General features: G+C 34.4%; 1 protein-coding gene across 1 annotated transcript; it reads left to right on the forward strand.

Annotated features, from left to right (window-relative positions):
* The first annotated feature begins 338 nt into the window (after nt 1–338).
* On the forward strand, nt 339–20,965 carry LOC149413958 (polyprenol dehydrogenase-like). The gene is made up of 4 exons (XM_089643735.1): nt 339–883; nt 10,487–10,666; nt 11,162–11,352; nt 19,668–20,965. The coding sequence occupies exons 1-4, from the start codon at nt 523–525 to the stop codon at nt 20,010–20,012; spliced, it is 1,077 nt and encodes a 358-aa protein (XP_089499861.1). The 5' UTR covers nt 339–522; the 3' UTR covers nt 20,013–20,965.
* The last annotated feature ends 482 nt before the right edge of the window (nt 20,966–21,447 follow it).

Below are 21,447 nucleotides of genomic sequence, written 5' to 3' on the forward strand. Positions count from 1 at the left end.
AGATGATAATAAATTAAAATAATACAAAGTGGATTCTGGAAATCAAATTGATTCATATTCGATTTAAAAAACAACCAAGGATAAATACAATAACGCAAATATTGGTCAAACACGATAAGTGAATTAGCAATAAATCAATCAAAGATATCAAATATTGTAAACAGTATTTACAAACCTGCAGTATTTTACAACACACGGTTATTGTTATTGTTTTCTGAAAACAAGGTGATTCAATCACTATATCTCTTCTAGCAAGAAAAACCTACAATTGTTTACTGCTAACAAAGTCATTCAATCACTAACCTAGCCAGAAAAAGCATCAAAATCCGAACAATTGTTTACAGAAAATTTACAAAAAAACGAATATTTGTTTACTGCAAACAATTAAACCCTGCTGGCAAGAATACCATCCAGATTTAAAGGCAAAAGTGAACTCTTGTTTACTGAAAGGTTTAGGTGTTTTTCTCAATCTGCTGACAGAAACTACTTTGGACCAAACACATCGAATATAGCTGGAACTCCATGGAGCTGTTTGTCTTTCTCATCGTGTTTGTCCAACTGGGAGTTGTGACGCTTATCGCCTGGGCCACGGGTAATTGCGCTATGTTCACCCATCCCGCTTGGAAGGCCAAGGGATTGCTTATATACCACCTCACATGCACCTGGTCTATAGCGACTGATATATACTATAGAAAAAGGCAGAAGATCATAGACTGCTCGGATAAAACGGGCTGCGTGGCGGTTGTAACGGGAGGGGCGAGGGGATTGGGCTACTACGTGGTCAGGGGACTTGTAGAAAGAGGGATGCATGTGGTTGTCGGAGTCAGGAATCCGGACAGCTGTAAAGATATGGGAGAGGTGTTCCAGAAGGAAGGACTTAACGGTACGAATGATTTTTCTATTTTCTTTTATTTACTATTTTCTTTTAGATTATAGCAACAAAACAGCACATTGCTCACAGCAAGTACTCAATCTGTCTTACTTGTAATAGATAATTCGGATGGAGGGTCAGGTTAGTAGAAAACGTTGCATATTATCGTACTGCGTATAGTGGCCGTAATACCGCAGTATTAGTGGCTGTCGGATTTTTAAACTGCTGATTAGGGACGTATTACTATGTTATTAAGACATAGATTCATTAAAATCTGGTTGATTTGACAAAAATCGATCGGTCACGCAAAGAAAATGTAAAAAAGCAGTAATACCCATTGGCAGCACTATCAGAGTCCAATGTCTGATTGCACATTCCCAATAACATATTGGATATTGTGAAGCGATAGGATTGGACAATTTAGATTATACACTTCCTTGATAACATATTATAATGTCTTGTCGGATTTAAGAAATGTCAAATCGGACAGTGAAATTTCCGATTGGACTTTGAAAACATCTTCTTGAAAACGTATTTTACATAGGAAGTTACTAATCTGACATTGTTTTAAAGTATTAACCTTCTTGCTAACATATAAATTTCGCCAATAAACAATTAGATAATGTTAATTAAGTGTTAATCTCAAGTGACCTACCAGTTAAGTATTGTACTGTATATTATCTCCATAAATAGTTAAGTAATGACATAGATCACTGTAGAAATGTATTATAAGTTTGTACAGCGCCCTTGAGGTGATTTTGCACAAAAAAACGGCGCTATACAAGTCATCCAATTATTATTATTTTTATTATTAAAGAAAATGTCCGATCAGACATTTACTTTATAAAATTTGATTTATAAAATATCTCATCACGAAGGTGAATAATCTGAAATTTTCTATCGGATATTGGGAATGACCAAACAGACATCGTTTTAGATTATTCACCTTCTTGATAACATATTTTATAAAGCAAATTTCAAAAGGAAAAGATAGTACAATCTATGGACTTTGTTTTAGATTATAAACTTTCTTGATAACGTATTTTACATTGAAAACGTCGGTTCGAACATTGTACAAGTCACATAAAATCTATAAAAATTCATGAAAGAAAAGCAAGGAGCATAAATCATGTCGTTGGTGTAGCATGTTGCCATCAAAATGTAAGGGAAAGGTCAGAAATTGGAGTTATTATTACACGGAATTTCATTATATACATGTTATACCACTGAGCTAATCCGACCATATCCCCTTCGGCCATATTTAACTGTATCAGACATCACATCCAGCTTCAGAACAACCAATATTATCATCACTAACTTAACGCATATTTTTGGCTGCTATTTTTATGTGGGATTGCAATATTCCACCCGAATTCAATTATTACATACTAGATAGAGTCTTGGATAAATTAATACATTTTTAATTTATTGTAATTTTCCTGTAATGACACAGTATTATGAATTTTTTTAATCGGATTTATGACATTCAAATTTGAGATGAAATTTTACGACGCGCTTTAACACAGATAAACACATTAGGAATTGACGAAACGAATAGGTAATACTCCACGGTCTAGGGTTACCCGTTTGCTCTCGATTAGCAAGCCAAAAGTGGCGGGTTCGAATCCCGGGGTGCGCAAGTAAATTTAATTTCATTAATTAGTATTATTTCACAAATTACTCCTTTAAATTAATATACAGTATATTTGTGGTACTTTCCACTGTGGAAGATACTCTCAGTATCGCCCTGGTGTAAGACCACCATTCAGAATTGTAACGTTGCTTGACATGGCTTTGGCCGTATTTGGTGACCAGATCTGAATAACCAGGGGCTTTGCCACCTTCCTCTTCCCAATCTTCTTCCCTCACCACTACCTTCAGCCTCACAGTTTACTGATGCTATCTCTCTCTGGCTGCAGAGGGTAGAGAGCAGTTGGGACTTTAGAGTGGTACTCATATGAAGAAAGTAATACTTATAAATGAAACCGAACAACTGGGAGTCGAACGCAGGATAACGCAGTCTTACCGGGACAACGTCATTATCCACTTGACCATTGGGACCTGATACGTCATATTTCAAATTCAGAATTAGCAATTTTATCTTGCAAGCAATTTTTCCCATATTTTGGCAGCTATGTTTTTGAATGAACTTGAGTTGAGGACTTGAAATTTGAGTTCTAAAGAATTTGATTGTAACCAAGATAGTGTGACGGATAAACATATATTATTTATTTACAGTGTGCTAGGAGAATTTCCGAATATTCAAAATTAGAATTAGTTTGTAACCAAGATAGTGTGACGGATAAACATATAATATTTATTTACAGTGTGCTAGGAACATTTTGGAATATTCAAAATTAGAATTAGTTTGTAACCGAGATAGTGTGACAGATAAACATATATTATTTATTTACAGTGTGCCAGGATCATTTTCGAATATTCAAAATTAGAATTAGTTTGTAACCAAGATAGTGTGACGGATAAACACATATTATTTATTTACAGTGTGCTAGGAGCATTTTTGAATATTCAAAATTAGAATTAGTTTGTAACCAAGATAGTGTGACGGATAAACACATATTATTTATTTACAGTGTGCTAGGAGCATTTTTGAATATTCAAAATTAGAATTAGTTTGTAACCAAGATAGTGTGACGGATAAACACATATTATTTATTTACAGTGTGCTAGGAGCATTTTTGAATATTCAAAATTAGAATTAGTTTGTAACCAAGATAGTGTGACGGATAAACACATATTATTTATTTACAGTGTGCTAGGAGCATTTTTGAATATTCAAAATTAGAATTAGTTTGTAACCAAGATAGTGTGACGGATAAACACATATTATTTATTTACAGTGTGCTAGGAGCATTTTTGAATATTCAAAATTAGAATTAGTTTGTAACCAAGATAGTGTGACGGATAAACATATGTTATTTATTTACAGTGCGCTAGTTCATTCGCATATGCGCATTTTCGAAGATTAAAACAAAAAACAACAAAATCGAAGCTGCTAGCAAATGTGTATTCTTCGGCTCACGGGGATTAAAGTCTTAATTTAATTATTAGCGAAGTTCATCCCAAGGATAACCGAAACATTAAATTATTAATTCAATGTTGATTAAGAAAAAATACCAAATTTTCACGTAATGCATACGAGGCGTCGAGCGCCAGAAGAACTCAAACACCAGTTTTTAACTAATTTATTTTTTTATTATTTATTTAATATACAGGGTGTATCGGCTCTAACCCGACAAACTTTAACCAGCTATTCCTTAGCACATTTGGAGTAAAAAATGTTATGTGCACTTTGCTGTCCGGTAGCATTTTTTTTTCAATTAAAAACAAAAAAATTAAGAATTTCCACACTACATCACTGTCATTGGCATTGCTTTTTGTGTTCAACAGCTGTTATAAGCAAGTATGTCGAAAAGCGTCTTCACTTTTTCGCACACACTTAATAATAATAGTTAAAAATGAGACAAATGGTGCCGTGCCATTTCGTTGTGATTGTAAAAGTGCGCCAATATAGGTACACACGTGCATTATTCAACGGAATTCGAATAAAATATTGCCAGATGGGTTTTCAAACTTTGAAAAAGGATAAAACAGTGGTGAAAATATGAATAATAATTTTTTTATGAAAAAAAAACGTTACCGGACAGCAAAGTGCATTTTGGATTTTTTACTCCAAATATGCTAAGGAATAGCTGGTTAAAGTTTGTCGGGTACGTGCCGATACACCCTGTATATAAGTGAGAACAGTGATGTTACATAAATTACATATGGTTTCAAAATATATTTATAATCGCAATCTCACCAAAGAAGAACCTGGTTCTTGTGCTTGGTGAGCGAGTTAGTAAGTTAGTGAAAATATATAAATTTTAATACTTTTTTGTCGCATAAGCTTCTGTGGCATTAATATTTACAAACTCAAATAATAAGACATAATTTAAATAATATGTTTTTACTTAAGGATTCGGATAGCAATAGAAAAACGTTTTGGAATGAAAAATTTATTCCAAAACTTATTTTTAGAAATTTCCGTTGGCGACATTTATTTTTATTCGGGAGATATTTTCAGGAGACTAATTATATCTTATAATTATTAGTTATCCTTTGTGCTATACATAAAACCTTGTCTTATAAACATTAGTTTTTCATTAAAAATACTAAAAACAAAAGTTTAAAACTACACCCTAGCAGTGGCGGTTCGTGGTCTTTTTAACAGGGGGTTCAGAAATTCAAGAGAAGATAAACATATCTAATTAAAATTTACTTACTGTTGTCCTTCGTCAAATAGTCGAATACGGCAGCAGTCACACAACTTAAATAAAGTTTGTGGGAGGGGTACCTACATATTATTGTTTTTAAATCACTTTACACTAGACACAATTACTAGATAATGAGAAAAGTTTTATAGGAATTAAATTATATTTATAATTATTAATAAAGGAAAGATCATTTACTCCAATTTTACACCACGATGGGTCGCCTCCAATAACTAAAAAGGGGAAGCAAAATAACCGATTGGTTTCCTCGCAACCACATAACCAAGTACACCTCGCGTACCACTCACGTTTAAAAACTCGAGTGAAGATTTCTCGGTTTTCGCGGCACAAGCCTGGTTTAATGAGAGGTCAGGACGCGGAGGCCCTTTATTTTTAATTTCCAACCTTTTTTCATAAGTATTGGCATTATTTTTTTATATAGACAACACTGTATTCCGCCATTGTATAAAAAAATTATGACAAAATATTCGCGGCAATCAATAAACGCAAACGCATAACTAAACATATACGCAAACGCTTTCATTTTGAAATCCGAAAGAATACTGGAGATGGAGAACTGGAGAAGACAAAACACAAAATTGCATAACTAGCGACGGCAATGGGGCGTTTGCCGAAACTTTCGCAAATATAATTAAGGAATATAACGACTTATCTAAAAAAAAAAAATACGAAAACAGAAATCAAAATCGGTCTACTTCAATAGGTAGTAGATTTACAAATGCCATAAGCAAACGGTTGGAGAAATGCAGAAACAAGAAAACAAAAATATGTACAAAAATGACTACAAAGTTAAATACCATAATATAACATAAAAAATAACACTAAGTCAGTCCGCGAAGTGCTCGGGTTTCTTCGGTTACATTCGTCAATGTTCGGAGGTCACGTGATATCACAAAGCGTGTTCGACGCACACAATTTGTCTTAGTTTTGCAAAGAAAGACCAAATTTTGTATATGTCACCGTTATAGGGTTTGTACCGGCTAAAATTCTTTTGTATGAAGAGTTTGGCGCGGATTTCAACTCGCACAAACTTGGAATATGTATCGTATTTTTCGGTGGCGCGGGTTTTGAAGGCGAAATTTTAATAGCGTGCTATCTATAATGTGCTTATATTATTATAAAACAAGTTTGTTTTATTTTCTCATCTTTTTAATGGGGGTTCGCCGCACAAACGCACTTTAGAGAAAACCGCCACTGCACCCTAGTGAAGAGAACTGTGATTTATTTGTCTAATATTATAATTTGTACCTACATCATGTACAAACGTTACAATTGCAACTAATAAAAAACCCTTAATAGAGGGTTTTCCAATAAGAGGTGTTATTTTGATATTCAATCGTAAAAGATCATGGTTTCAAAAGTAACATCTACCGAAATAGCGGGCTATTCAAAATAACACCTCTTATTGGAAAACATTAATTTTAAACAACAGCGTATGTGAAAGAAAAATCAGTAAAACAGATTAAATTTTCGGTGATTTTTGGTGATGGGGACATACGTCGAAAGTATTTCACTTTTGAGAACGTATATTCAACTTTATAAATCTGACAACTGTTTTGGTGTCTCGCTCTCCATGTAATAACGGCCAAAATAATTATGATACAGAAAAGTCTATTGGAAAATATCTATTTATATTTGAGCAATGAAACTTTGTCGCATGACACATTTCGATTTATAGAAAAAAACTTACATCAAAATGTGAAAAATCGTAAAATTGGCGCTTGAGCTCCTTTGGCGCTCGGCGCCCCCGCTAAAATACCGCAATATCTAACGGTAATAAAATTTACATAAAAAATGTATTATTTTTGGACGTTACGTGATTGATAAACATTTTTGCGTGACCTTTATCAGGCAAAACTTAATTTTGTCATTTAGATCAAATTACTCAACCAAGGGCATAGAAAATATGTAATGCGTATTTAAACTATTTTATTTATTGGCATTTATGTTTGAATTTTAAAATATATACCATAAAACATTTCCATTTCAACCTTTTGTATGAAACTCGTAGTACAAGCGGGAAACTGTAGAATATAGTATATTCTACAGTTGTTACAACATATGTTATTCTATAGTATATTCCAGGGCTTCCCAAACTTTTTTCAACTGTGACGCCCTTGGGAAGTTGCCATATTTTTGCGACGCCCCCCCCCCCCCCCCCCCCCCCCAGTGACTAAGAAATCTCAGCCCCCCGCCGCTCATTTGTACCAAGCGTAGTATTTTGAAGCCCCCCCTGAACGGGTCACGTAGTATGGAAGCAAACAAAAAAGATAAAAAAAGCAATTTTTTTCTTTGGTATTAATGAGAAGGATGTTCTTTCTTTTCTGAGCATAGTTTCTCAAAACGAGGTTGAAGTTTCGAAATCGCCACTCTCGTCTCTGCCTCTAAATTTATTTTTGATCTGTACTTATTCTTAATTACTGCAACTGCAGAGAAACCTGTCACACAAGTATGATGTCGCAAACGGTAATAAAACCCTTAACGCTGCAGTGCTGATGGGACGATATTCTCGCTATAAAGATTGCCCCACGACGCCCCTGGGATGATCCCGCGGCGCCCCGGGGCGTCGCGACTCACAGTTAGGGAAGCCCTGGTATATTTTATAGTTGTTACCTATTCAATATACATCATATAATCTTCAAATAATCTTAAATTCCCATTCTCTCACACAATACAATTCTAATCACTGTTAACCGGAATGTTAACTAACTAACTAACTAACCATAAAAACTCTTTACATATTTCATGATTTTGTTTCTTGTATTGCATCTCTACAGTAACTCTTTTAAAATAACTTAAATTTATATTTGATATTGTATCTCCACTTAAACCATAGAAATAAGATAAAAATACTTATAATACCCACACTCAGGCTTCGCCTTCGTGGGATTTTTTTTTAATTATGTACATTTTTTCAATATTTTTTATACATTTTTCAATATTTTATGGAACCATGTATGTATAAAAAAAGATTCAATAATAAATAGAAAAAAATAAAAAAAACCATCACGCCTTTTCCCCGCAGGGGTAGGCAGAGAGGACGGACCGCCAAACAACTCGGTCAAACACATACATACTCTGCTATTGTTCTAACTTTTGACATGGCCCGACTCAAGTATCTGATTCACTTGGTCGTGCCATGTCTTCCTCGGACGTCCCCGACTTACTGCTACCATTCACATTTGCATTGTATATTCTCCTTACATTCGCTCTACATGCCCAAACCATCTAAGCGTCCCTTTCTTGATCTTGCTCATTACGCTTACATCAGCCTTGCACTCTTTGCGGATCTCCACATTCTTCACACGATCAAACATGGTTTTACTACACATACGCCTCAGGGATCTCATTTCAACAGCATTCAATCTAATTTCATCCTTTCTTTTCCATTTCCATGCCTCACTTCCATACATCAGGGTAGGTACCAGCACTCCATTATGGACTGCTAACTTCGCTTCTTTGGACAATTTTTTGTTAGCGCCAACTGCGTTCAGTCCTCCATTAATGGATTTTAACCGAAATGTCATATTGGAATAATCATTGATAAAAACGAATTATACACATGTCAGTGTGTTTTCTCCGTGTAGGTAATACAATAATTAAAAAAATAAATAAATATCAAACTTCTCACAGTGACGGACATATATACACGGTGTCCGGAAACTCGTAGTACAAGCGGGAAACTGGAGAATCTACACCACATGGGGAACCCAAAAAAACATAAAGTTTTTTGATTTGAGCATTTTCAAAAAAAAAAAAAAAAAACCAAAAAAAAATATTTTTCGGCTATTTTAGGGTTAAAGTTTTTTCTGGTGTTTAGGGTTGAATAACAGATGTTTTAACCCTGCAGAGCAGAAATATTTTATGATTACACCGGGTTAAATGAAGGGTGATTTCAAAATAATGCTTCAAATCCGAGTTTCTTCATTTGTTTTACTTTCAAATAGTTTTAATTAGTTGGTTACTTTGATCTTCAGTAATAATTTATAAGAATTTGATTAAAAAAAAAAAAAAAAAAAAAAAAAATCAACTTCAAACTCGATTTACTCGATAACGAAAGCTCAAATAAAAAAAAATATACTACAAAATCGACTCCAAATGTGATGTAGATTCACCAGTTTCCCGCTTGTACTACGAGTTTCCGGACACCCTGTATAATGGAGTTATGCCTGTTAGTTCGATCATCTCCAGAAAAGTTCCCACAAAAAAACTCAACACATAAACACGCTTCAAGGTTCACAGAAAACTTATTATTAATCCCAAAAGCAAACAAAACTATATTTCAAAAAGGACCACACTATATGGCCATTAAAGTATATAACAACCTTCCACGCAGCATCAAACAAATAACCGACATACTTAAATTTAAATTATCACTAAAAACATTTCTTTTAAACAAATGTCACTACACTTTAAATGAATAACTTACATAAATTAAATACCTCTGTTTTTTTTTATTTACATACATTTGTTAACATGTAATTGTTTATGTAATATAATGTGTATTTGTCGGGTTAGCTGGAAAAAATAGGATGTTACCTATAAGCTATACCCTTTGTACTCTGTATTTTTTGGGCAGTAAATATTTTTTTGAATTTGAATATCATTTTATAAAATACTCACATTGGAAGACAGGCGTAAAATATACTTATGAATACCACTCAATAACAACACGACAAAATACACTATTCCACTGCAACACACATAAGCGTAATTACCAATACAACGGTTTCACACTATGGGAAACCGATACTTAGGTAATGTCGATATATTTAATATTAACTTTGCCAGTTTTGTGAATCACGTCAAAGATTTATTTCAACACTTTTCCTAAATGGAAGTAGTATTTTTGTAAACTAGTCAAATCTCTGTATTAATAATTTATGTTATTTTTATTTTTCTTGTTTTTTTTTATACTTGTTTCTTGCATTTGATTTAAGGATGTACTTTCGAACAGAAATTTTCACTAATTGTATAATATTATTTCACAAAATTATTTATTGTTATTTTCAATTTGGGAGGTGGTTTTGGATTCTTGGACTCTGGTAACCATTAATTGGATAACCGACAACCGGTGCCCGGGTTCATCGGGTGAGGTGTGTTTAGGCTGGTCTAAAAGCCCATGAAGGCATAATATAATATATATTATTAAATAAATATTGTTTGAGGTTGGACCGTTGCAATATTACTTGATGATTTGATTGTTTGTTCGAATGATTGTCTGGTTGTCTAACTGCCTAATCGTGGGATCTACTGATTGTTAATAATATTGTTTGAGGTTGAACTGATATGTTTATAATTGATGTTTGTTTGTCTTTAGGCAGCGTGGAGGCGATGACCTTGGACACTTCCTCCATGCAGACCGTACGAGAGTTCGCGTCGGCCGTGCGGAGTAAGCACCCGGCTATACACGTGCTGGTCAACAACGCCGGCCAGATCTTTGGCGATTACGAGGAGACCGAGGACGGATTCGAAACCAAACTGGCCACAAACTATCTAGGCAAGTAATATTCCAAATATTTGCAACATTTTATCATTTTCAACTTTTGCAATAAATTGTATCATTTTTTTACCACTCTTAATATTTGCAATTTCGCAATATTTTCGAGGTTTGCACCATCTGCAACACTTACTAAATTTGCAACATGTTCAAAATTTTCAAATATTATTATGTTTGCAACAACGTAAAATTTTTATAAGATTTCCATCAACTGTATCATTAACAACATTTCTTAGAATATTGTTACATTTCAAATGCATATTTTTGCAACATTGCTAATAAGGAAATTTTTTAAACAATAATAACATTTACAACATTTTCAAAATTTACATTTTAAAAATTTGCAACATTTTCAAAATTTACATTTTAAAAATTTGCAACATTTTCAAAATTTACATTTTAAAAATTTGCAACATTTTCAATACTTGCAACATTTTCAAAATTTTAAAGATTTACTGATTTATAACATGTTGCTCTTTGCATCTCCTGGTCTAGGTCACTTCCTGCTGACGCACTGCCTCGTGGGCAGTCTGGAGCGGGGCGGTAGGGAAAGGGGCGAGTACTCGCGCGTGGTGAACGTGTCCTCGTGCGTGCACGGATCGACGGGCGGCATCCAGCTGGCAGACATGAACATGTCGCAGTGTTACTACCGTCTCGGGGCCTACGCGCATTCCAAGCTAGCTCAAGTGAGTATACTATAATCTTACTAACAAACGTGTTTCAAATTGATGTAAAAACATCTTCTTATATGTACATATTGGAGAAGCAGTAAACTAAAACTTAGTTAACTTAAAATTTTAAACTTAAAATTAAAAGTAGTGGATAGGATAGACCTCTCTGGGAATTCTCGCATAGATTTTGCTCTGCAGGTAAAGTGATAATGAATTACAGTACATGCATTAATCAGCTGGATTCATCCGAATTATATTGTTTGACAAAAGAGGGCACCACTATTCCTGTTTGGTGGATTTAAGACTAAAGGATTAAAATATTTTTGTCACAATAATGTGGCAGTACTTTTGGAATTACAATGTGCTAATTCAATATTATTCTAAATTCTACTCTCTTGAGAGCTGGTCGTGACAGATTATAATTTCATGGTGCGAATGCAAGTGTAATTGTGCCGATTGTCGTCCGCTGCAGAATTTGAATATTAAGGAATCGCTGCTAAACTCAATGCGAGTGATATATGCGGTGAGTCCTCTGTTTTTTGTGTATTTGGTGGCTGGATTATAATTTGTTGCCTGCAGAGTAAATTTTGTAATCAACCCATTTTTTCGTAGGGAATTAATTATTCCCTGATGGTCTGTGTGACTTACAAGCCAGATCATCACCACATATATGTATAACAATATAAATTTATTTGTTAACGAACCATCTCCAATTCCAAAACATTACACATTACACAAGGATAAATGTGACAATACAGAATAATTTAAAAAAAATACAGGTATAAAAGAATGGGGCTCAAAAAAACAATAAAGAAAATGTAAAGTCAAGACAGTAATAAGGCTTTTATGGAGTTCATAACTTCTGCTACATTAATACAAAATATTACTTGCGTAATGCATTACAAAAATCCTTGAGGTTTACACCAAAAATTAAATATATAAAAAAATAATATTTGTTTGTTTGCCCCTATAAACTCAAAATTGTTAGACCGAATTAGCTGAAAATTTCAAAATTGACGCCCTTGGTAGACTTCGCATTATCTCTGCACTGGATTGAGATACTGAGTCGAATTAAAGTTGACGTAATGTAGTTTTTTAACAGTAACAATGTGGAATTCATGATTCTACATAAAGTGAATGGTGGAAAAAGTCGGGAACGCCCGAGGAAGACATGAATAAAAATAAATATTTGTGGTAAAATTAACGAAGAAAGAGTTGAAAGGATTAATAATATTATAAAAGAAGGACTTGGAAGTGAATGTTTGAAGAGGTCTATGACGCCCGAGGAAAACACGAAACAAATATTTATTAAGGCGATGCCATACGTAGTAATACAAAATCATGTGTTTTTGGTTTAAAAATTTGGTCGCCTATTAATGTTTCAGATGCTTTAATTAAATACTGCGAGTAGAATACATTTTGACCTTTGAAATAATCGAGTATTTTTTATATAAGTCTTATGAGCCCAGAAAAAAATAATGTATAGGCCTATGAAAACTGCTTTAAAGTTCAAAATCTCCTACTTACGAACCCATTTTCGGTTATGATTTTATTGTATAATGTGGCAAATTAAGTTATTTATAAAAAGATCGGAAAAAATTGAATATTTATGCCTGAACATACACAAAATAAAATAAAAGGCAGTTTTTGGCCAAGTTTTTTTCTTGCATAAATCAAAACAGGCGGATGGTGTTAAGCGGGAATTTAAACCTTAACGCCATCTACATAAGTGTTGTTATTGTTAGCAGCTTAATTTAAAATATTACACGACGTAGTGCATCGCCTTAAATAACAATAATATTATTACAGTTTTCAGTTACTCAATACTTAAAAACTTTACCCAAACCATTTATAAGTCCCCGAGCAATACCGGGTACAAGTCAACTAGTTACTAATAAACGTTACATATGTACATTTTGTGAGATTATAACAAGTCGAGATGCATTGCACCGTCATTGGTTTTTTTAATATTAACGTTTCTACGACTCGTTCTTGGGTTCAATTGCTCGGCTTTTGAACGATTTGCCGGCATCTGTGTTTCCTCCATCCTATAACATAGGTCTCTTCAAAACCTATGTTCACTTCTTCTTCTACGCATAAAGACCCTTATTGTATTTTCCTCATGACCTCCTTTGTGGAATTAATGTAAAAAACACAAGTAACCTTCTCACAAATCTTATGATTTTAGACGAAAATTTGATATTGATTCACTAAATTACATACTTTTTGGACGAGAGGTCTACTCAGAAATAATATACCTTGTGACCATAGACATATGAATATTAGTAGACCTGCCCTAAGTGATAAAAAGCGTATTATCCCCACTCCCCATACCGGTTCCATTGGAGCCGGCTGTGCTCGCGTATGGCCTCAAGTGAATTTAAAAACGTGACGTCATCATTCTTGTGCAAACTATGGTCGAGGCATCATCGGTTCATTTTACGAAATAACACGGCAAAATGTTGACTTGTACTATGAAAACTTGTAAAAATAGATGTGAAAAAGAGAATAAACCCAATTGTCGTATTACATTCCATATATAAGCATTATTTTACTTTATTTTAAGCATATTCACATCGTATAATATGAATCAGTTGTTACTATCACATCGAGAAACGTCTGGACGCAAAACACAAAGCTGGTTGGTTGCTGGGAAGTAAATTATGAACATTTATAAAAGTGTCTTAACTAAATACTTAAACGAAATATTCGACTCTGAAAATAGAACCGAATTTTTTTGCCGAATTTAGACTTCGCAAATTTGTTCATAACGTGGCGAGTAATTTGCGCTCCCATGTAAAAATGTCTATTCATTCAAAAGCAGATTTTACTTTTAAGAAGTAAATGGTGATATTATAATGCGAGATGCCTATTTACTGTCAGATTGATTTATTGACGAATCACAGTCAGCCTTACTCCCTTCGTTCTTCAACAGTTGATTTTACCCCTCGCCATTATCTTCTCGTCTATTAATTCCTATGTCTGTGCTTGTGACCTTCTCGGGCTTTGAGTCAATACAAGCAGGTATTCCAAACAAAAAATTGTCCAAAGAAGCGAAGCTAGCAGTCCACAATGGAGTGCTGGTACCTACCCTGATGTACGGAAGTGAGGCATGGAACTGGCAGGAAAAGGATGAAAGTAGACTGAATGATGTAGAGATGAGATCCCTGAGGCGCATGTGTAGTAAAACCATGTATGATCGTGTGTGAAATGTGGAGGGCCGCAAAGAGTGCAAGGCTGGTGTAAACGTAATGAATAAGATCAAGAAAGGTCGCTTAGACGCGTTTGGGCATGTAGAGCGAATGAGCGAAGAAAGGATTGTAAAGAGAATATACGACGCAAATGTAAATGGTAACAGGAGTCGGGGACGCCTGAGGAAGACATGGCACGACCAAGTGAATCGATACTCGAGTCGGGCCATGTCAAGAGTCAGAATAATACAAAAGTTGGCGGTCCGTCCTCTCTGCCTACCCCTGCGGGGAAACGGCGTGATGGTTAGTTAGTTATGTTTTTTCGAACAGCTATTCTTATTGACCATTGATGTATTATACTAGTCTCTCTTTATGACCTAATACTCATTTGTTTAAGTTGTGCATTGATTTAAAACACGTCAGATTGTCACAGCAATACAAGAATTGACGCAATAGTTTTGTTACTCGTAAAACTAATTTATTTCAATACGATTGACGTGCACCCCGGCGTTGCACGGGGTTCCGAATCATGGTTTGCAGTTAAGAATTCTAGTGTATCCGAAAACTAGATCTATTTGGTGCCATGTCTTCGACGGGCATCACTGACTCCAACTATTCACTACTGTTTTCTAATTAAATGTTAGTACTTTCCGAATACATCGGAACACGTGTTCATGCACCTGAATTTGCCCTGTTAACACCTGTTCCGACGTCGCGAGAATGCATTCCTTTTTTACTAAAAGTTTATCGTGAAACCTTTCAATTCATTCGTTAAGAGGAAGCTACAAGCCAAAAATGTGTATATTATTGCTATGCCTTATATTGTAGTTAATAGGCATTTTAATCGCTTGACAAACGGATTATAGAAACGTTCGATTTCAAGCACAAAACTGGTTTTTATTTATTTTGTAAATAATTTTATAAGAAATCAAAAAAGTTAATCAAGTGAAACTGTCACAGATAATTTTAGAAATAATACTGTATTTTTTAAAAGTTGTTTCTTTTACGCGTTCATACATTTCTTAAAAATATTTTTTTTATTAGTTAACGTTTATATTCTACTAGATAGGAAAACCTTCAATTTATCTAAAGCATATTTTTTGGTATTCATAATGTACACCAATTCGTTATAAAGATTAATCAAAATAGTGATTTAGCATTAAGCTTCTAAGAGCCTGCAGTCCTGTCTTTAATAGGATTACGAAGAATTTGATTGACAGGAAATTCTTAATAAATTAGCAATATTTTATATCAGTTAGTGCAGACTGAGATGTCACAAAAATAAAAAAAACAATTACAAATAGATAGGTCCATTACCCTCCTAGACGTTTCTACATCTGTTGTAAGGTTACCGCGGATGTCAAATATTGACTTTGTTCTTTGGTCAATACCTCTATAGACTTGAAACTGGTATGACATCAGTCTCATCGGTTTCTTCTGACCTTGGAATAATATTCTTTCAACTCAAAGGAACGGCTGCGCTGTCTTTTTTATACAAAACTTAACCCCTCTCATTCCAAATTTCTGCCGATTTATTACATTTTCTTGAACTCTTAATCTTTCCCTTACTGCGCTAAAAAAATCCACGCGTTCCTGTGCTGTGTATACACATCTCAAAATAAGAGATTTAATATCGGAAAAATATGAATATTCATAGCTAATCGCTTATATTTATTATATTTTATATATTTATTTATTTTATTTAACGCCCAGAGGGCTTTTACATGGTTGGTAGTATAATTTTAATTTGACAGATACTTTGAAACATAAAAAATAAGAATAAAATTATATTTCATAAAATATATGCAACAAGTCATACAAACACAAGAAACAAAAACAGAAAATTACAGCTATTTGTAGGTTTACATGATGTGTTTAGGAGTATTGTTGAAATAAATGTTTTAAGTGATCCACAAAACTTAATGTGATTAACTTAATTCACCATTAAAAGTGATAATAATTGTAATTCAATTGCTGAAAACATAAAAAAACCATCGGCAGATGCTAAAAAAACGTGCGAGGAGTCCATATCTAGGAGTCAGTCGCGCTGACACACACACAGCTATGCGGTCGTAGGTATTGATGTTCTAAATCAAAATACAACTGCGGACGTGTGGATTTCTCATGTTCCCGCATAGCGAAGTAAAGCGGGACATCAATAGCGTGTCATTTCCTTGCACACACTTCGCGTAGCAGTATCACACAGTTTGTTTATTTATTTATTTAGGAAAACCAACAGATTTTTTTACATCTTTAAATAATTAACTTATAAAAAATACAAATAATATCTAATGATAGGTTTTCACTTAAAAAAATAATTATAATAACAAACTAAGGGTCCAGTACCCGTGGGCAAAAAATATTTACAGAAAATACAAAATACAATAAAGTAAACGTAACATCGGATATAAGAACACAAGTAAATTACAAAATAACAATTTTATCCTCACACAACACCAATAATCACCAATATATGTATATACCTACAACTAAACTGAACAGATGCTTATAAAATGTGTCACTTGTAACTGGACAGGGTTCATATCAACAACATGATAACTTGCAGTATGTTATTAATTTTTATTTAATAATAGCTAAGGCATCTTTTTTAAATGTTCCTAAACTACACGAAAATATGTCAATTAAATTAAAATTCTTATTGTATAGGGTACAAGCTCTGAAAATAAAAGCGTTTTGTCTGAGATTAGTAGAGCATTTTTGAAGATGAAAAAGTGACTTATCTCTAGTTCTAAAGTTGATTGTATTGGTGTATTTGTTCCCGATTTTTAACAAAAATCTCTGATTTTTAATTGAATTAGAAAACTATGTAAAGTATTATTTTTTAATTCAGTGCATAAATGTATAACGGAGGAATACCTAAAATCTGAACCCAGAATTTATTATATTTATAGAGTTATTAAAGTAATTAGAAGCAATGTGTAGTAAATACACACCACAGATGAGGAAAGGTTAACCCTTCATATTTTTAAATATTTTTACCAACAAGTCCCAACGACATGGTGAATTATCTTCGAATTACGGAATGATCCCGAGGTATCTAAAATTTGCTACATAATACTTATTTTTGAAGTTGTCGCTAAAAGAAATACTATTTTAGAAAGAAGATATAATGGAATATGACGTTTGTGGCTAGTAATGTCCTTCCGAGGCCTGAAGGGTTAAGGCTTAAAGTTTCCAAATAAATATATGTTATTTTTTTAAGGTAATATCTATACATCTAAAAGCCGAAACGGAAATTATCTGTAATTTCCTCGTTTCGAAGTTTAAAGTTTGTCTTAACCAGGGCGATTCTATGTATTTTCCACTGAGTGTTTATGTTTATGCACTTGGATGAAGCAAGGAGTGCGTAGCGTACAATGTACAACGTCCATGTAACAAAACATATTCGTATTAACATAATATTCCACTCCATTTTCATGAAACAAAAATGTAATAAAAAATTCAAAAAATTTTGAATGAACATAATACAATGTAATTTATACATCAGCCCGCCAAAATTGTTTTCCTTATTTACATTGTTTTATTTTCTATCGGAGTTGCAGATACTATCAGTATCGCCCTGGTGAACTTTAGGGTTAGCTAGACAATACCTACTCTAAAATAAAGGTAGTCGTTCACAAACACATGCAACGCGCAGCCCTTGTGTATTGGACAGACCAAAGGTTGAATTTTCCATATCAAATCTCAAAAATGAATTGGGAATCTTAACATAAGTAATGAAGTCGTGTAAAAACAATTCGGCGCGCGGCCCGTCGTAATGGACCAACCTACGGTCGACTTTGCCCTGGCAGGCCTTGAATCGTTCTTTCCGTGCTGTTTATTTTAATTATTTCTGATGAACGTATTACTAAAGGATCCCTCGGAAAGTTACTAATTCAACGTCTACAAAAATAAAATCTGGTGCTTAGGGCTAAATTTATAGTTAAAAATAGGTTTTTAATTTTTTTAAACCATTTTTTACATAAAATATTTTAATGTCCTGATTTTATTAATCGTAAATATAAATGACTTACATCCGTAAGGATCCCATGTGAAACATATGAGATTTTATTAATTCCCTGTTATTGGAGTCTTTTGTGCGCGACACCGCACAAAAGTCCCAACTTCTCCCAACCGTCTGGAATCAGTGAGAATATGGTATCCCAAATTTGAGTACGTTGTGAGGCTGAAGGTAGAAGAGAAGGAGATGAGAAAGATGAAGGATACAAAACGCAGTCAACGCCATTTCAAGCAACGTTTCAATTCTGAATGGTGGTCTTACACCAGGGTGATACTTTTAACACAAATTATTCAAATAAAATTTATTTGCGCACGCCGGGATTTGAATTCGCTACCTCCGGCTTGCTAGTCGAGAGTTTTACCCCTCGACCACTTGCGTAAATATAGACTTACTTTCGTAAATATAAATACAATATACTTTCGCAAGTATAATAGCTCACGCAATATATCTGGAATAGTTCCTTCTTTACCTGTTGAATCTCCTAGCCAGCATGTTAGCTCTGTGCTCTTTTTGGCATTCTCCGACAGGATATTATTAAGGACATTATTCACATGCCGATTTTGAGATTGCCAGACGTATGGCAGGATCAGTAATTGCTTCAAATGTCGAATGTCTTTCAATTGGCACGAATATTCAGAATCCATTCGCATATTATTTGGAGACTTCAATTATCTATAGACGGTTCGTCTAGATTCTATTACATTACAAGTTTTACAAGGATGTTAATTTATGAGAAGAATTACAAAGTTATTCTTACTGTCAAGGTTACTGGTAATTACAATTGTACTAACTTGCATTATGGTCTTCAATGAGATAAGTTTTATATAATAACATCACATGTCTTGCGAGAACTATTATTTTGATGAGAACGGCTAAACTGAGTCGTCTACCTACAATCGGATAAGGTCGGGAATCTAATCGGAACCATTCGAATTCTGGTGTGCGTGCGCATCGCTTTCCGCACATTAGCAATACCTATGGTCAAATGCAACAACTAACTTTACCGATACATTGCGATGATTTTTCAGCATGACAGAGGTGTTGGTTATCCAATTAATGTTTCCGGGGCGGCAAAATTGAAAAAACCTTGATTGATTTTTCCATTTTTCTTCTTTCAGCTCATGTTCTCCCGTCATCTGAACCGCCTTCTCTCCTCGCGCTCTCTCCCGATACGCAGCAGCGCTCTTCACCCGGGCGTTGTGGCGACCAATATGGCGCAGGACTGGAAGGACTCCATAATGAGCTGCATCACGGCGCTCTTCAAGACTGAGGAAGAAGGAGCTCTTTCCGTGCTGTACTGCTCCTTGGACCGCGCTACGGAGCACGGAGCGGACTTCATCACGAACATGCGCGAATCGTGTACTAGTGCATCCTCCAAAGATACAGACAAGCAGAGGGAACTGTTTGAACTGACCTGCAAAATGCTCGATATCAAGAGCTTTGGTAGTAAGGCAGATATTTAAAGTGACGTCTTATGTCTTAGGAAGGAATTGTTAATGTAGCATTGTCAACAAATAGTCATTCAGCGCCATTTGAAAGATCCCCTTTAAATGCTGATTCTAAGTTCCACCTTATTGTAAACAGCAGAAGCGGACATCTATCATTTTGTTAGACATTTCAAAACAAACTGGCGCTCAATGGCCATTTGGTGATATTGTCTCACACGAACTTCTGCAAAACCATAGGATATTTCATAAAATTTGAACAATTCATCGAATTTCATAGTTGAAATTCTAGTTCTGTGAAATATCTGTTATTATTTTATCACATTATTGTCTACTTGGATAGTAACAGGACTTTAATAGGACTTTCACAAAACTTTTCACAGAAATTTAATGAATTGTTCAAATTCTGTAAATCTATCCCTATACCAATTTAAAAAATGCGAAGTAATAGAAGTAACCAATATTTTTACAGTATGACGGAAATCATTGATGACAAAATGAAACAGACTATAATTAGAGTGAAGAAAATAATAAACACACTTAACCTAACCTCACTTAAGCTAAGCTAGCATGACAGAAAACAAGTGCTGACGTGCAAGGTGATTGTATCAGTTGTTTTGGTAGTACGGCAGATATTTTGAGTCATGTCTGCCCTCATATACGAGTTAGATTTAAGTAAAATAGCAAGCATGACAGAAAACAACAACTGATAACTGATGATATCAAAGGCTTCGTCAGTAAGGTGTGGGTAGTTTTCAATTTTGGAGTCAATTGTGGGTACCGACATTTATTGGATAACAAACCCATCTCTCATAGGTCATCCAAAGTGGGTCGCTACGTTTGGTGACTTAGCAGGAGTGCCCGGGCTTGTGGGGTGAGATACGTTTGTCCATGTCTTGGCGCCGGATGCGTCTGCCCTCGAACAGCATGGCGAAAGATACTGTCTGAGGGAGGCCTTTTGACTTCTCTATCCGGACTCTTTCGACCATCGCCTTGCACCTCAGTTGGAGGGATGGATTTACACATCCGTCACTCATGGACATACTAATCTCTAGATTCCCACACACCCCTCACACGGGGCCGATGTAAGAAAAGCAGATATTTAAATGTTAGTTCTGCTTTTTATCGCCAGTATTGAAATCACTGTTGTTCTCTGGTGGTAGGATAACGGGCCTCAATGTTAAAGGTTTTTGTATGATGTGTTATTTTATAAGTTTTTGATTTACTTATTAAATTCTCATAAGTAATTAAAATAAAATAATTTTAAATTCTGAAATATAATATATTTTTTTTATTTTTAGAAACCACTTTTATCGAAGATAAATAAAAAATAAAAATGAATTAATTTTAAATTATTTTCACTTTGCCTGAATTTCCCAACACACGGTGAGTTTTTTGGCTCGATGGCTCTGCCATGTGTATCCAGCTTTAACACTAGAATGACTGGGTACTT

Source organism: Hesperophylax consimilis, chromosome 20 (assembly GCF_061612785.1).
Source record: "Hesperophylax consimilis isolate HC1 chromosome 20, BYU_Hcon_1.0, whole genome shotgun sequence".
Taxonomy (NCBI): domain Eukaryota; kingdom Metazoa; phylum Arthropoda; class Insecta; order Trichoptera; family Limnephilidae; genus Hesperophylax; species Hesperophylax consimilis.